This window comes from Pantherophis guttatus, chromosome 1 (genome assembly GCF_059756535.1).
Source record: "Pantherophis guttatus breed Tessera chromosome 1, ASM5975653v1, whole genome shotgun sequence".
Taxonomy (NCBI): domain Eukaryota; kingdom Metazoa; phylum Chordata; class Lepidosauria; order Squamata; family Colubridae; genus Pantherophis; species Pantherophis guttatus.
The window spans coordinates 174,826,445-174,845,093 of record NC_142063.1 but is presented as its reverse complement, the minus strand read 5'-3'; the positions used below and the strand labels follow the sequence as shown (position 1 = coordinate 174,845,093).

Sequence of the window (18,649 nt, the reverse complement as noted above, 5' to 3'; positions counted from 1 at the left end):
CTCCTTTTCCTGCCTCAGCTGAAGAGCTAGCTATGGTGGGTTATTTTTCTCCTGTGCTATTTTTGTGTTTATTTTATTATTAGGCAGAACAACAAAGATTGCCCCATATTGCAGTAAGATGAAATATTTTAATTCTCACCCAATTTCTCTTTGTACATCTATTAATAATTTTGAGCTTAAAACAAGGATCTTTCAAGATTGGAATACTCTGAGGATGGTTGGAATGGCCACAGAATGCTTCTACAAGATGAAAACAACTTGTTTCTATCTCTAGATATTCTGGATGTGCTATATTTGTACTCACCTTACAATTAGCATATGCATTAATTTTTTTCATAAATATATCAGGTTCTTCTATAAACATTAACAGCAGCAATAGAGTGAATATTTTTACTAATAGGAAGCTAGCTATTAAAAATATATAGTTCTGTTCAGCAAAAGCTTTTTAACTCTGGAAATAATGTGCATTAAAGTTTAAAAAAGAACATATTTTCTTTCCTCCTTTAGAGACTGTTCTGGTCAGTGCTAGTACAGATTATTTTAAATGAAAAACCTGAATATCAGTACACTAATTTGTTAAAATACATCAAGAATGGTTGGTAGCTTGAATACTTTCAATTTTGGACTCAAGTAACATATATTCTACACATTCCCCAAAGTTAGCATTTCTGTTCCAGCACCTCAAAAGATAAAGAGTGAGGCCTGGGAGCAAGATGATATCAGTGTGACAGATAAAGACAGTTTCAGCAATCCCAGGATTCCCCAAGGAACACAGAAAAGAAAGTTAAAACAGTCAAAAGCCCACTGCTAGAATAATAGATTTCCTACTTTGCAAACAAAAAAAAGTTATTTTATTCAAAATTCAGGTGAGAAATCAGATTAACTTTTACCTATTAGAATTATATTCCTTTAAACCAAAAAGCCATGATGAAGAATTCTAATGGGATAAAGAAGCTGCCCTACATGACATTAATTATTTGCCATTTAGCTTAGAATAGTAAACTGAATGAAAGCGTCCCTCAAAGATTTCAGACAAAGATTTTCTCCAGCATCTATTAGTAGATTTCACTGGAGATGCTAGAGACTTAATCTGCAAAGCAGGTTTGCCACTATAGAGCAGAGATGTTTACTTTTCCCTTCCCATAAATAGACTATTGCAAGCCACTAGTTCTCTTGATATAGAAAACAAACATCCATTATGAGGCTGTTACAAGCTTCTCTTTCTGTACAGTTAGGCATATAATTCACCTTGCAATAGTTGTATTTTAGGAAAGTAGTAACATCTCACCATCTCTTGCAGGGATTACCCCTTTCCATAATACTTTTATTGGTAAAAGAGTTTGATTTGGCATTGACATAATCCTGATACTTTGGAAAGAATACTATTGAATAAGTTTTTTAAAACTGTTTTTGCTTTTTGTGGAAAGAACAAGGGTGTTCAATAAGGAGAAGTGTGAAAGAATATAATATAGCTAGATTCATAGAATCACAGAATCACAGGGCTGGAAGGGACATCACAGGTCTTCTAGCCCAACTGCCTCCTCACAACAGGAGTCATACCAGTCAAATAGTTGTCCAGTCTAAAACCTCCAGTGATAGTTGATAACATTGATTTCTGCCAGCCAAGCAGATAGATGGTTGATGTGATCATCAGAGTAATTATTTTTAATTTTCTATCAATGGGACATTGTACAGGGTGATGATCGTATGAAGCTACCAAGCCCAAATGACAGCAAATTTTTCCAGAATCTGCTGGATGAGGGAGACCTGGAAGACATGATGGATGCTGAAGAATATCTTGTCCCTCAGGCATTTAATATTCCTCCACCCGTATATACGTCAAGGGCAAGAATTGACTCCAACAGGGTAAGAAGAAGAAAAGGCTTGGCTGAACAAAGGGGCACATGCACACACATATACACACACAGTCATTAAGGTCTGCATTTCTCTAAAACATGAAGGACAAAAGAGTACAGGTAGCCCTCAATTTACTACCACAATTGGGACCAGAATTTCCATTGCTAAGCAAGGCAATGATTAAGTGAGTCACGTCTTATTTAACAATCTTTTTTGCCACAGTTGTTAGATAAATAACTGTAGTTATTAAGTAAATCACATGGTCATCTAGCAAATCTGTCTTCCCCCATTCCTGCATTGACTTTGCTTGTCAGAAGCTGGCTGGGAAGGTTACAAATGATGATCACATGACCCCAGGACACTGCAACCATAAAAAATACATGTTGGTTGCCAGGCAACTGAATTTTGATCATGTGACTGTAGGAACACTGCAACAGTCACAAGTGTGAGGATCCGTTGTAAGTCAGTTTTTACAGTGTTGTAACTTTGAAAGATTATTAAATGAATGGTTGTAATTACCTATACTCAACAGAGTATCCAGAGTATCCAGAGTATCCGTATTTTTCAGAGTATAAAACACTCCGGACTATAAGATACACCTACCTTTTTGGGGAGGAAAACAAGAAAAAAAATTCTGCCTCTGCCTCCCAGCAATTTGCCTCCTTGCAGCAAACAGCGAAGGCTCTTGTGGCAATAGGCAATGGCAATCCCTGCAGCCTGAAACAGCTGAGGGTCTGGAGGCCGATCCAACCGACAATCAGCTGCTTGTGCTAATCAGGCTGTGCTGAAGCTGAAACGGGCTCTTTGCTGTTTGCTGCAAGGAGGTAAATTGCTGGGAGGCAGAGGCCAAAGGGTGGGGGCCAGCGGGTGGGCGGGGCTACATTCGGTGTATAAGACGCACCCAAATTTTCACCCTCTTTGGGGGGGAAGTAAAATACCGAAAAATACGGTATGTCACTCAGGTTCCTAACAGAATCAGCTGATGTACATGGATGCTGAACTGACATTACTGTCTTTCAGGAGACAGGGAAGGATCACCATAAAGTGTACCCATTTTCTCATTCAATAAATGTGTTAGCGGAATAAACATGCCTGCCTCCTGAAAAGTAAAAGCTACCTTTTCAGTCAGGCTAATACCCTTAGAATCTGTCACAAAACCAAAGAGAGATGGCCCATGCATATTGTTCCAACAAATCCAAGAGGTGGGAATTCTTTTTTAAAAAATGCATGATTCATGAAACATTCAAAACAGATTTCCTTGCAAAGATACTCATCTTTGTCAGCTCTCTTGTACAAGTAGTACATTAGTATCTATTTCAACTGGGGATAGATTTTCTAAATATGATTTGTTTCTATCTTTTGATTCACCTGCCCTAACAAGATATCTCTCATATAAAATACACGTGTACAATTCACAGAAAAGAAATGTGTCTTTCAGGGCTGCTAATCTGAATTTACTTTCTTATCTGGGAGCAAAATGGCTGGAGATATAGCAGTAGGCATTCTGGTGCAGTTCTTGTTTCGACAGGAGCAAGAGGGGACAAGAAGGATTTCTTGGCCTGCAGAGTTGAATTATAAATACAAAGGGTGTGGTTTCTTGGGCCATTGGTTGCTGTCTGTTTCTCCCCCTTGTCACCAGTCGTCCATTTGCTGGGATGATAAAAAAGGACTTCACACATATGGGGAGATATATTGTAGGGTTAATGATGAATGCAGCTCACATGTTTACCACCACAAATTGTATATTAGATGTTGAAAGAGAAATCATCTCAGCAAAACAGTTGGAATCAGGTAATCCTCAAGTTATAACCACAATTGAGCCCAAAATTCATGTTGCTAAGTGAAATATTTTTTAGGTGAGTTTTACCCGATTTTATGATCTGTCTTGGCACAGTTGTTAAGTGAATCACAGCAGTTGTTAAGTTAGTAACTTGGTTGTTAAGTGAATCTGGCTTCCCCATTGACTTTGCTTGTCAGAAGGTTGCAAAAGCTGATCACATGACCCCCGGACACTGCAACCATCATAAACATGAACCAGTTGCCAAGCGTCTGAATCTTGGTCATGTGACTAGGGGGATACTGCAATGCTCGGATGTGTGAAAAAGGGTCATGTTACTTTTTTCAGTGCCATTGTAATTTTGAATGATCACTAGATGAACTGTTGTAAATCAAGGACTACCTGTGTTCTATGGGAAAAGGAAGTTTAAACAGTTTCAAGCATTTTAAGGGAAGAGAACTGAACAGGATTGTTTATTATGCTCTCTTTTCATCAGGAGAAGCAGGAGGAAATAATTGTTTATGTCCAAGCTTCAACCCCTTTGCCATTAGATATGCTTCATCTAAATATATTTTTGCCTTTCCAGAGTCTATTGTTTCCATGAGTTTGAAGTACTTTCTTCTTTCCTTTGTCTAAAGCAACATGTGGAATATAGATTAAAATGTACCTGTACTTCTTTCTGCTGCTGGGACCCAACCCAAAACTTAGTAGAAAAATAATATTTTGGATGCATAATGACTCCCTTATATGGATCCCTGGCAGTTCCCCTCAAATTGCTATTGCTTAACGCATTGTAAGCCGCCCTGAGTCTCCGGAGAAGGGCGGCATATAAATCAAATTAAAAAAAAAAAAAATTGTATTAGCTGTCAGGGTTTGAAAAGACTCTCACTTAAGAACCTGTAGAGATTCCACCAGCATAACAGAGCACTGCTATAGTAAAGAGCATTTAACTCTGTGGCTAAATATGAAACATATTTAGAGTTGTTCCTCTGCAGAGGAAAACGCAAACTAAAACATATTAAACATTAATTGTTGTTCATTGCAAGGCTGAAACAGAATAAGGGAAATGAACTCCAAGCTCAGTCTTTACAATCACTATTCTTTGGCATATGGCTTCCTTGGGCTAACTGGAAAGTAGACTTGTTTGCGCTAATGAATATGAATATTAAATGGACCTATTGCAATTGATGGGATTACCATGAATTGGAAATAAATTGAAGCAGTTTAAGCTGTTTATACTCATTGTTACTGGGAAATTAAATTTTATAGTAAAGTTTCCATGAATCTATAGTTATGAAATCTTTTCTTTGAGTTTAATGAAAAAGTGACTTGCCTCATTAAATTATACATTTACTTGAATATTTATACAATAAATTAAAGAAGATAATTCCTTCTTTGTACTAATTTCTGGGTTTTTGATCCCCTCGTATTTCAGTGGAGAATTTTCTCATGGAGATTTTCAGCTTTACTGCAAAGTTAGGTTCGGTGATACTCATGGAATAATAAGTTTCTTGACCTTATAAATAATATGTTCCTTGTCCTTTGCAGTTATGCCTGTGCATATTTTTTTTAAAAAAGCCAAATACTATTCTTTGGTTATGAAGTAAAAAATGGGCTGTCAGGAAGATCTGCTATGAACTACTCTGCTGTTGTCAGAAATTGTTTATCATTGTTTCTCATTTCAATTGCTTTACGTCTATGTCAAATCCCACTTTTAAGCTCCATTTTCTGCTGAAAGGGATCTGGGGTATCTTTTCATAGAACTGATAATCTGGAAACAGTATATACAGTGTGCTGTAGCGGAATATGTGCTTACACCTGTACAGGGGGTTGTGTTCTGTTGGCCTCTCATCACATGGAGAGGCCAACTGTTGGCATCTCCTCACATGGAGATCCCTGAGCCTTTCCCTTACAATCTCTGTTACTTTGCCTGCCCATGACGAACAGCCAATTTGGTAGATTCCTCCATCCATACCTTGACAGAGAAATTTTCTTTCTGAACCTTGACTTGGGAAGAAAAGTAGAGAAGAATTTAATTTTAATTTTGCCTTTTTGGGCTTTTCCTGCTTCCTATCTAAAGCAGCCAGTATGTGTTTGGTTGTGTCTGTGTCTGGTTATGAGGTTAAATACTATACCCTATCAGAGTCTGCATACTAGTTTGAAAAACTGCAAGTTGTTTTAGATAATTAAGGTTATGGAGCTAATTAAGAGTTGAAGGAAATAGGAAAAAGGAGAAAGAAAAATACTATGACTCTTTTTTTAAAAAACATAACTTTTTATTAAGAATTTTAATTACAATAGTAAAAAAACAATAAAAACTAAATTTAGAGAAAGAGGAGAGAATGGAAAGAAAAACTAAAAAGTACAAGAAAAATAAGAAAGAAGAAAAAGAAATGAGAATATAATAAAAGAAATATAAAAAAGTGATAAAAAGTGATTTCAACTCATTAAACGTATAAATTAATGTATAAATATATTTAATTATACTTCCTATAAGATTAAAAATGTCTCTTCATCACATATCCCATTCCTTATCTTTAAGAACATCCTTATAGCATCAGCTTTTCAATTCTCATGTCAGCAAAAAATCCATAAGGCATTGCCAGAACATTGTAACAAAATGTTTTATTTTAACATTGATCAAATAAACCAAATTTATATTCCTCCCTTTTACTTCTAACAGTTTTATTTCAATCAATAACATATTTAATTCAATCAAATATTGTCATAGGATTTTATTTCTTTCAATTCTTTACCCCATTGCCCAGGTTTTAATGAGCTTCTTTTGTAGCTCAGTAAGAAACCATTTTCCAGAGCATTCTCTTTATCCTTTGAATTTCTCTTTTTAACAACTTCAGCCAGTTTCTTTGGTATATCCAGTAAAGCATACTTTTCTGAATCACTCCTTGGCCTGTCATTTGTAGTTCCATGTTTTGTACTTTATCTATCTTATCAGATAAATTGTTTCCATATTTGTCATTCTTTAATTAACTTATTTTAGACACGTCTATAAAAGCAAACATTGTTACTCATATCACAGTATTAATATTGTAGTTAATATTGAAGTTGACTTCTGGCTCCATTCTTCAAAAATATCTTTTAATATTTCTATTGTTACAGTGTTTTGAATATTATGTAAGTCCCAGTATTATTTGATACTTCTTTCCTTCTGCTTAAAGTCTTTAGTCCCCTCCTAATGACCAACTGTATTAGTGCAAACAGTACTATTTTTATAATTCCTTATGCAAGCTATCTTCCTATATGAACATTGTATTGCAAAAGTCATAAACAATAGCATACAAGTAGTGCAGTATTCCTTTCTGGGGGAAAATACATTCTCCTAACAGTCTTAACAATGACAGAAAAACTATTTAAGTGAACTCTGCCATTGTTCAAGAAACAAATCACTTTAAGGATAAGGAAAATCCCATGCAATAGAGGACGATGGACTTCAAAGGAAAGGATAACCCTCTCACTTGCACAGCTATTGCAATCTGATCCTTTATTAATAGATCTACTCAGATATGAAAAACTTCCCCAGCATAGCAATTGTGTTCGACTAATACTGCATTTTGACAGCAATACTATACCGAATGCTGTAATGAAAAGAAAAGGATCCCTGCTCAGATTTGAAGTCATTCCTACAAGAGCCTTCTCGAGTGGGCCTATTAAACCGCTTTTACAAACATCAAAAATGGTACCTAGGAACCACTCTGCTACCTCCAGGGTCTTTCCTCCAGAATCCGGAGAAACTATGGAGGCAGGCCAGATCAGGGAGGTCCCACATATGAAGGCAAGCACCGACAAACCAGAGGATGTTATAATCAGCGAATTTGTCTCCTTGTCTCCAAAGGAGCAAAGGTCGGTGTTAATTGAATTTGATTTATTAAGATCTTCGCTAGCAGAAGCCTGTAGTTCAACGAGAAGGCTATCCAAGTCGGAAGAACAGGGAAAGCATGTGCAGACAAGGCCTAAAGTCGTTAAGTCTGTCCAGCGGGATAGAAGAGAAGGCAAAAGTCTTTTCAAAGAAACAAAGACCATGAACGTAGCGGCAGAAGTTCACCCTCCCCCAACAGTGCAACTGCCCTCACCTGTCTCATCTTCCTTAAGAACGGAGGAGGCACTTCAGCAACAAACAGAGGCCACTTTTGACTCCTTTGGCACTCCAGAGAAGGCGGTGGTAGTAATTCCGGACCCCTCCACCAGAAGGGTGGAGGAAGAGACACAAGGAGTAGTGCCTCGGGGTGACTGACTAGACAACAAATGGCCAACAACAAGGGTATCTTATATCCCTAGCCTTTCCCTCCTGTCCTGGAATATAGCGGGCTGGAAAGGCATTGCAAACCGGATGGATTTTATAAAATTGATTTCAACACATCATCTCATCCTCCTTCAAGAAACCTGGCTGACTACTAATGATCCACAGATCAGCTTACCGGGTTTTGCCTCATGGCATAAACCGGCAGGCAAAGTCAATTTAAGAGGGAGGGCAATTGGGGGCTTAACCACGTTGGTCAAAAGGGATACGGGATGGAAGGGTGAAGAAATTTCTTTAGATCCTCAATTCCAATATATTCTGCCTATTAGATGTATATTCAGGGGGATGGACTTAATCTTAATTAATGTATATATCGCTCCATTTTCATTCCACCTTCTAGGAAGGGATTTGTGGGATGAATTAGATTCAGTATTAGCTACCTTAAAGGGACACTTTCCCCAAGCAAAAATTATATTAGCTGGAGATACTAATGCAAGACTAGGTCCCTCAATGAAGAGCTATGCTAACCAAGGCCTGGTACCAACTGGTTACTTTTATAATGAGTTCACTTGGTCCTCAATGGACAAAAGGACCAATAAATATGCCCAGAGGTTAATTTCCCTGCTGTTTATGAATGATATGCAAGTACTTAGTGGCTCGAGTGATGGGTATATATATCCCTATACTTTCTCGTCCAACAAAACCTCAACCTCTATCGATTATATCTGCACTTCCTCTAGTTTAGTACACCATTTTTCAGAAGTAAGAGCTATATTTAGAGAGGAAAGTGACTACTTTCCCATCACGGCTCTGGTTTTACTCTCTTCAGAAGTTAGGCCTCATTCAAGAGAGGAAATTGACACCTTAGCAAACACCCGGGTTTATAACTATAAAAGGTTATATTGGCATAGACTTGATGTCAAATCTGTCACCACTTATTTGGGCTCAGATGAAGCCAGACACCTAGCAAGGGAAATCTCCCAATCTAAGCCCGGAGACAACACCCCAATGCCAGCTTATACAGAGCTAACTTCTACTCTTAAGAACTTAATGATCCAGAACAATAGAAAAGTAGATGGGATCTCTAGAAAGTGGTTTGATGATGATTGCCATAACTTGAGGTCAAATCTAAGAGCCGCAGTTAAGAAAGTTAACCGATCCAGACAGGATGGTGATTATTCAAATATGGTTCAACTCAGGAGAGCATACAAATCCCTACTGAAAAACAAGAAAAGTAGCTATAACACCAGGATGTGGAAAGAGGTAGAAATGGCAGCGAAATCCCAATTCCCTACGATCTTTTGGCATAAGATAGCCGGTATATTAAAACAACGTTCCCCATTTATGGACACTGATATATCAGCAGTAAAATGGGAGAAGCACTATCTTGCTTTATTTGATGGTAACAATACAACAAATGTCTTGCAATTGGATATCCTCCAGCAAGAATTAAGGAAATGTCCGGAATGGACACCAGTTACCCCTACCGAAGTTAAGCATATAATTCAATCCTTAAAGGCCAGGAAGGCCCCTGGAGAGGACTTGTTGCCTCCTGAACTCTTTAGGTCCAACATTGACTTTTGGGTACCGGTGCTGGTAGCACTGTTTACTTATATCGATAAAGTAGGGATAATCTCTGAAGGGTGGAGGTTAGCTATAGTTTTTCCAATTTTTAAGAAAGGTGACAGAGCTGCCCCATCCAACTACCGACCCATCAGTCTTCTTAATATAATTTCAAAAATGTATACGAAACATCTCCTAAATAAAATAGAGGACTGGTGCTTGGATAAGGAAATTCTGGCAAATGAGCAGGCAGGTTTTAGATCAGGTAGGTCTACCATAGAAAATTGTTTTGTCCTTTCCCACTTAATTAATAAATACAAGACCCAGGGGAAAAAGCTGTATACTGCCTTTATTGACCTTACTGCTGCTTTTGATTCTATAGATAGGAACCACTTGTGGAGGAAACTACAAGTTATGGGGATGGACCCCAGACTTATTTTGTTGATCAGGATTCTCTATACTAATACGGCAATTAGAGTCAGATATGCAGCAAATGGGGCCTCAACAAACAGCATACCGACAACTAGAGGAGTGAGGCAGGGCTGCCTGCTGGGCCCTACTCTTTTTAACCTTTATATAAATGATATCCCAGCGCAGCTGGATGATCTTCTGACGCACAGCCCCCAAATAGGCTCTAGATTTATTAACGTATTAATGTATGCCGATGACTTAGTGTTGTTTTCTAGAACCCAAGTAGGAATGAGGAGACTTCTTGACAAGCTCACACGTTACTGTACTGCAAACCACTTGACTATAAATGTAGCTAAATCAAAAGTTTTAGTCTTTGGCAATAAGAATAAAAAGCACAATTGGCAGATTAATGACACAAAAATTGAGCAAGTTACCCAATATACTTATCTCGGAATTGTTTTTTCCAGTGCAGGAAGTTGGACTCCGCACCATCAATACCTTTTTCAAAAGGTCAGAGCAGGAGCAAGCCTTGTATCCAAATTAAGTAAACGAATCCAACCAACCTCCATTTTACCTCTTCGTAAAGTCTTTCAGGCTAAACTTGTTCCAATCATGCTCTATGGGGCTGAAATTTGGGGTCTTACAGAGGCCCCCATATTAGAGAGAACTCAAAATAATTTGTTAAGGAGGATGCTTGGGTAAACAATTCCACTTCAGCTGCAGCCGTCAGAGCTGAATTGGGACATTTCTCACTGTACACCTATACAATCACTAGGGCGGTAGCCTACTGGCTAAAAATGACCCAGATGGATGCCAGCAGACTCCCTAAAATATGTCTAGAGGAACAGCAGATTTCAAATCCTCAAAGGTATTCCTGGCTAACCCGGCTGTCAGAAATATTGAACCGATATGGCGTAGGATTCCCGTTGTGTGACACACTGAACCAAGTTAAACAACGGATTAAAGATATACATGGGCAAATGGACATGGCAACCCTTTCAACTAATCATTCCCTTAAACTGCTGACAGCAGTTAAAACAACTTTCACTCTGGAAAAGTATTTACATTTAGAAATGCCATCAGTGGAGAGACAGTTATTTGTTAAGTTTAGATTCGAACTTCTAGATACCAACGTTAGATTCGGCCGCTATCGGAAAATCCCGTATGACAAAAGAATATGCATATGTGGGGTAAACGTCGTGGAGGACACGGCGCATATAATATTCGAATGTAGTCTCTATCAAGAAGTAAGAAAACAATATCTGTCCCCAATTATAAATAAATTTCCCCACTGGAATATAAGCCAAAAACTAGCATTTCGGCTGACTCTCCTCCCCTGGTAAGAGCGATCACTCGATACCTTAAAAGAATGACAGCAATATGAGCCAGTTATATCAAAAAACATTTTATCGATTGTAAGGAAGATGAGCTCAGTTAGAGAGGAGCTATCCTATTTGGGTTATCTAGTCTTGGCAACTTAGCTATTGAAATTTGATATTGTAAAATTTTAATGTCATCTATCATATATTTTTAGATTGCTATTTTTGTAACTGTTTTATCTTTTTCCCTTTTTCTTTTCTGTTTTGTTTGAAAAGGCCTTCGGGCTATTCAATAAACTATACTATACACTAATACTCTGCCTTATTGGGATTTGATTGTCTCCAAATTCGCAGATCCAAGTTGAATTTCCTTTAACTCTTATTTTGTCTGAATTTTGTAGGCATTAGGCTAGAAACAAGGAAATTGTGACTTCTAATTGCACTTTAGGCATGAAGCAGTGAGTGACCTTGCACTAGTCACTCTCTCTCAGCCTTAGGAAGCAAGCAAAGGCAGATCACTTCCGAAATCTTGCCAAGAAAATTGCACCAACTTGTCCAGGCAGTCACCAGGAATCAACAGTGACCCAAAGGCCTATGCGCATATACATTTGTGCTAATGTTTTGGTTATAATGATAATCTGTACTATGCAGAGCTCTATGAGGTAATACATTTTACAAAAAAAAGGAAGTTGCCTTCTTCATTCATTTTTCTTAAGGAATAAACAGAAATAATAATTATAAATAATGAATAAGAGTTATAAAAGGAAACCCAAGAAGTAAGAAAGTTTAGACTTAAAATGGTAATTATTATTTTCTCTCTCTAAATATTTTTGAATGTATTATTGTAGTAGATTCCAAGATCTACGTTAACTCATCTGAAACAGAGAAAATTTCATCAAGGCAGCTATTATTTCCTTTCTCAGGCCAAGAATATCCAATTATGGGTTTCTTTATCTCTTACATAATGAAATTGAGAATATTATCATCAATTTTGTATTCAGATGTTTAGGCTCTCTACTCTTACCACTCATTCAAATCTCTCTCTCTCTCTCTCTCTCTCTCTCTCTCTCTCTCTCTCTCTCTCTCTCTCTCTCTCTCTCTCTCTCTCTCTCTCTCTCTCTCTCTCTCCGTCTCTCTGTCTCTCTCAGACTTTTCCTCTTGCTTCTACAATGATTACTTCTTTAAAAGCTTTGAAGAAGATGTGCTCCATTTCATTTTCAATGAGGGATGATGGCTTTTGAGAGGCTCAGAATATCCTTTGATTACTAGATAAAGTATAAGGGGGGGGAGCAACGAGAGGAAGGGTAATAGGGAGGGAGCAAGTGAAACATGTTCATCAAATCTTTTTTCTGTTCCCCCTTCCCTCTGCTGCTGCCAATCATGTGGCCTTTTGATTCATTCCTGCTTAAGAAGTGTTCCCACTTGAAAGTTCAGAATGCCAGGCATCCTATGTTGTTTAGTTTCCTTTTAAATCCCCTGGGCATTTAAAAATGTATATAACAGCCAGGCAAGATTGTGACTTTGAGACATGAAAAGCTTTTGTTATTGTTGATATTTTCACCTCTGATAGTGTGGCATGGAGAAAGAGGTCACAAAATGCATAAGATCATGCATACAAAGGAAAAGTAGTATTGAGGAAAGAAAAAAGGATTGGAATTAGACAAGGAAAAAGATGTACAGGCAACTAGGAATCTATAGTCCTCTCTTGGGGAGGTACCTGACTCCCTTGTCCACAGCCCGGCAGAGACCCTGGTTGTTGCCTGGAATAAGGCAGCGTCTGGGGCACTGGTCAGGATTGTACCTTTGCGACCTCTCAAGAGCAGTGGATCCAGGAAAGCTCCCTAGTTTACCAAGGAGCTCCGGGAGATGAAGTGCCAGAAGAGATGTCTAGAGCAGCACTGGAGGATCAGTAAATCTGAATCTGACTGAACACACTTAAGAGCCTTTATTAGGACTTATTTAGTGGCGATACGGTCGGCAAAACGTTCACATTTTTCCGCACTTATTGCATCCACTGATTCTCGCCCAGCCGCACTGTCTAGGGTGACTCACTCTCTCCTTAATGTAGGGGGAGCGGAGGAGCCCTTACAGGGTAGAGCTGAGGAATTTGTGCAGTTTCTGTCGGATAAAGTCGCTCAGATTCGGATGGACCTGGACTCTGATTGGGCAATTCTGACCAAGATGACCAGGGCAGGTCTTAGTCATATTGTGTGGGATTAGTTTGATCCTGTGACTCCTAAGGAAGTGGACAAGGCTGTGGGTGCGATGAATTCCTCCACTTGTTTGTTGGACCCATGCCCCTCCTGGCTGGTCTTGGCCAGCAGGGAGGTGACACAAAGCTGGCTCCTGACTTTAGTTAATGCTTCCTTAAGGGAGGGGTCTTTTCCGCAACCATTAAAGGAAGCAGGTGTAAGGCCCCTCCTCAAGAAGCCTTCCTTGGACCCAGCAGAATTAAAGAACTTTCATCCAGTCTCCAACTTACCCTTTGTGGGGAAGGTTGTAGAGGAAGTGGTGGCACTTCAGCTCCTACGGACATTGGATGAAATGGATTATCTGGACTCTTTTCAATCTGGCTTCAGACCTGACTACAGCACGGAAACTACTTTGGTCGTGCTGATGTACGATCTCTGGCGAGCCCATGATGGTGGTCATTCCTCTATCGTGGTGCTACTTGACCTCTCAGCAGCTTTCGATACCATTGACCATGGTATCCTACTAGGCCGACTAAGGGAGTTGGGAGTGGGAGGCACCGTGTTACGGTGGTTCTCCTTTTATCTCTCTAGTCAGTCTCAGTCGGTGTTGATAGGAGGACAGAAATCGACCCTAGGCCCCTCATTTGTGGGATGCCTCAGGGCTCGGTCCTCTCTCCCCTTCTATTCAACATCTACATGAAACCGCTGGGGGAGATCATCCGATGATACGGGGTGGGATATCAGCAGTATGCCGATGATACCCAGCTGTATATCTCCACCCCGCATCATTTCAGTGAAGCAGTGGATGTGATGTGCCAGTGCCTGGAGGCTGTGAGAGTCTGGATGGGAGTCAACAGGCTCAGACTTAATCCAGACAAGACCGAGTGGCTGTGGGTATTGCCTCCCAAGGACCATGTTGATTGTCCATCCTTAGCCCTGGGGGGGGAGAAACTGTCCCCCTCAGAACGGGTTCGCAATTTGGGTGTCTTCCTTGACTCAAAGCTGAGATTAGAGCAACACCTGGCAGCTGTGGCTAAGGGGACCTTTGTACAGGCTCGCCTTGTACACCAATTGCGACCCTACCTGGATCGGGAGGCTCTTCTCACAGTCACTCATGCCCTTGTCGGGCACGGTTGGATTATTGCAATGCGCTCTACATGGGGTTACCCCTGAAAGTGTTCGGAGACTACAGTTGGTCCAGTATGCAGCTGCTCGAGTGGTCGTGGGTGCACCTAGGTACTCTCACATTACACCAATACTCCATGAGCTGCACTGGTTTCCTATTGGTCTCCGGTCACAATTCAAGGTGTTGATTATTACCTTTAAAACCCTATATGGCTTAGGGCCAGGCTATCTTTGAGACCGTCTTTTACTGCATAGCTCCCAGCGACTGGTAAGATCCCACAGAGTTGGCCTCCTCCGGGTTCCGTCAGCTAAACAATGTCGACTGGCGGGTCCAAGGGGGAGGGCCTTCTCTGTGGCTGCCCCGGCTCTCTGGAATCAGCTACCTCCTGAGGCCCTGACCGCTCCCACCCTACTGGCCTTCCGGAAAATGGTGAAAACCTGGCTTTTCCGGCAGGCTTGGGGCCGTTGATCTCGCTGCTGCGATCTTGTGAGATCCGGCCATGAGTGGTGTGTATGGTTTTTTTTAACATTTCTTATTGTATATTGTTCATATTGTCTTTGTTGTAAGCCGCCCAGAGTCCTCGGAGAGTTGGGCAGCAAAGAAATACGAATAATAAATAAATAAATGTATTACTGTGAAGAATCACTCCTCTAGATATCAGTGGAAAACTGTGTGAGCTGTTTCATTCTACATACCCCATGATCAATTAAAAACAGCACACTCTTTTCAACATTTCACTCTTGAAAGTCAGGCCATCCTTGTTTCCTCCGTACATCTTGAAGCCAAGTATCAGTGAGCATCTCTCCTGCAGTTACAATACAATACAGCACTGAAGGCATTTTGTTTTCTACCTTATGAAATACTATAATTCATTTGCTTTGAAACTATCCTGGCCACTGAAGGAAAGTGTCTCATTAAAGTGATTTTAATCATATTGTTTGACAAACAAGGCACTTCAGAAGTTTATTCTTCAGCTTCTGTTCTATAAACGAAACATGATAGAGTAGAGGGAGCCATGGTGCCCCCCCCCACCACCACACACACACACTTTGGCATAATGTAGTGCAGTCCAAACTAGTCTGATAGCAATAACAACATTGTAAATTGTAAACAGGAAATAACATAATCAATTGCACTTTCAATTCTCTCATCCCATGGAGGCAAGCCAAGGATACTTTACTACAAGAACAGTAAAACACAGGCACAGCCTTGACTTTCTAATTACATTTTCATTCACTCCCTGAGAAAGGACATATGATTGGCTGTGATTCTTCATTCCTCATTTTATCTTTCTAAGAAGCAGTGGCTGTCCAAAGTCACCCAGTAGGGTAGCCTCCTCCTCCTCCTCCTCCTCCTCCTCCTCCTCCTCCTCCTCCTCCTCCTCCTCCTCCTCCTCCTCCTCCATCATTCTAATTTTGGCACACTGTCATTCAGTTCATGCACAGCTAGGGCAAAGTGCCTCCCTGACCTTGTTCTACGCCTCCTACATCCAAAAGCAACAGTAAATGAGCCCACACCAGCCTCTGTAGTGCACACCCACAACTATAACAATATTCAGCAAATCAGATTTTCAACAACAGATGGAGGCCCAAATCTTCTCACATCATGATGGTATGTAAACAACATTTAGTAGAGGTAGAATGGACAGCTATCATGGGTGTCTGAGAAGAAAGTTTTTATGGAAAAAATCAAGCTTGCAATAAGAGGATTGAGTAAAGAGATAATTTGCTCAAAAAGAGAAGTCACATTAGCAATCTAATTGAATGGGGAAAGGTCAATACTTATGATGAAGATATTTTTGTTTAGTCAGTATTGATACCCTAGCTGATATTGAAAAAGGAGAGGAGATAAAAAAGGAGATAGAAGTGACACCCTACTGGCCTTCCTATATCTTCCTATATCTTATTCACCACATGGTAACTTTGGTCAGAAAACCTCATACAGATTTCAAACGTTACTCCCAGATTTAATGCTGGAAGGTGTCCTCTGAAGAGCAGATTAGGAAGAGCTATAGCTAGTCAGAGCCACATTTTGCCATTATAGATAATTTAATGCATGAAACAACAGCTCTTTTTGTTAGTTACTTTATTGGAGTCATCTCTTAACATTCCTGTCATCGTTGATCTGGAAACATCTGTTACTGAATAGTTTATTGGAATAATACTATGTGCAGCTATCAAATCAAGTTTATTACAGTCAAAGATCAAAGACCAGAATAACTATGTTCTGCCAGCATAAATGTAGGCTCCAATAGCACAACATACTCAAGAGAGATCTTACCATTTTTTTTCAATCGAGTCTGATTCTTAGAGATTGTCTGGACAAATCCCTGCAGTTTTCTTGGCAAGGAATTTAAGAAGTGGTTTGCCAATGCCTCCTTCTTAGGGCTCAGAGAAAGTGACTGGCCCAAGATCACCTAGTTGGCTTTGGACTAAGGTTCTAGAGGCTAGAACTTGCAGTTTCCCAGTTTCTAGCCTGATACTTTAACCACTTCATTAAATTGGTAAAATCCACTAAGGGGTAGGTTGCACCCAAGCCTCATCATTGATCTGTGTGCATCCAATATAAACTACAAAGCAGAAAGAGAGATATAAGACCAACAAGAAAAGTGGGGAGGGGGGAACTATGAGGTAATAATAGCTTCAGTGTAATATTCCCCATTGTAATCAGGGTATGTTTCTTTGATAGGAAGTATATGTAATATAAAGCATTGCCACCCTGTAGACACACAGCAAAAAGATAAAAGGCTGCTTACAACAAGCCTCCTTTGAGCTCCTGTTGTGATACCCTGAATGCCTACTTCTCTAGTCATAGCTGTAACTGGCATCATCCTGGACATAACGTTTTTAGAATTGGTGGAAAAGTGAAAGTGAAGTCAGCTGACAATTCCCTGCTGATCGTTTCCTTTGTAAATGAAAGCTCCTTATGTGTAACACAAGCAGAATGAGGACTCAAACTGAGGATGAAGCCTCTGATTGATGGTCCATTTTCCTGGCACATCCTGCAGTTAATTCTCAGGGAATGGTTAGCGGTGAAGCGTTCCCATTCCTCTAGTCCATCTTACTGCTGTCAAGGTAGACTGCTAAGAGCCTGCTAACTGTCTGTATTTTTTTTCCCTAGAAAAAATAAAAAAGGAAAGGTCTTGTCCCCTTGCCATATCCATATGCTCTAGTCTAGTTTGCTATGTCTCTTTGAAAATGTCCCTACCTACTTTGGATGCAAAGTGAAATATTATTGTAGATTCTCCTCTGCAAAGCAATATCTATTTTCCCTTTGGTGCTCTTGGGGAAGAGGCATATCTTCTCCTGGGGACTGTCCTTCAAGTTGACTTCATTTTGATTTAGATCTGTTGTAAATACCATCCTGTTCTTTTGAAATATTTGCTCTGAGCTGGTGGGACAGCTCTATATTATATTTTCTAGCTGTAACACCACTGGGGTATCTGCAGCATATTATAAAGATCCACTTGCCTAAACCAACTGTTTGTATTCCACACATATTTTTCCTGAATTTCTTTCCACTTAGGGCAGCAACTGTACCATTTATAGGGCAGGTAGCTGTGGTTTAGGATCTTTCCGCCAATATTAGTACATCCTCACTGAATAATTGATAGCTTTGAATTAAAACTTAAGTTAAAAAATCTAACTTGAAAAGTAGACCTTATCAGAGCTACTGAGGAATTTACCTTTGGTCCCTAAAGCAATACAGAACTCAGAAACCAGACTCCACATTATACAGCATTCTAGGTAAAATTAAATAAAGTCACTCAGTCACTCAGACCCAGGTCATTTCTCATCTAGACTACTGCAACATGGGGCTACCCTTGAAGAGTATTTAGAAGCTACAGCGGCATACAATGCAGCTGCACAGACAGTTTTTGGGGCCCCTATGGTGGCCCTCATAACATTCCACGTAGCACAAGGTGCACTGATTGCCAGTTTGCTTCCGGATCAAATTCAAGGTGTTAGTTATCACCTTTATACCCTTTATAGCATAGGTCCAGATTACCTGAGGAAACATCTCACCCCAATGGGATTGGCTGACTCCCCTTGCATTGGCAGAAGGGGCATGCCGTGAACCCTCTCAATCAAGGGATTCTGCCTGGTAGGGTATATCCTTAGCTATTACCGTTTATTTTAATCTTAA

The 18,649-nt window shown here is 39.9% G+C and overlaps 1 protein-coding gene across 4 annotated transcripts in view; it reads left to right on the top strand.

Annotated features, from left to right (window-relative positions):
• ERBB4 (erb-b2 receptor tyrosine kinase 4) overlaps nucleotides 1-18,649 on the top strand; it is a 1,174,706-nt gene that overhangs the window by 1,129,344 nt on the left and 26,713 nt on the right. For all 4 annotated transcript variants that reach the window (XM_060688174.2, XM_034433703.3, XM_060688175.2 and 1 more), the window contains exon 25: nucleotides 1,696-1,866. In XM_060688174.2, coding sequence (XP_060544157.2) covers nucleotides 1,696-1,866 — 171 coding nt within the window. The remainder of the gene's footprint in view (nucleotides 1-1,695; nucleotides 1,867-18,649) is intronic.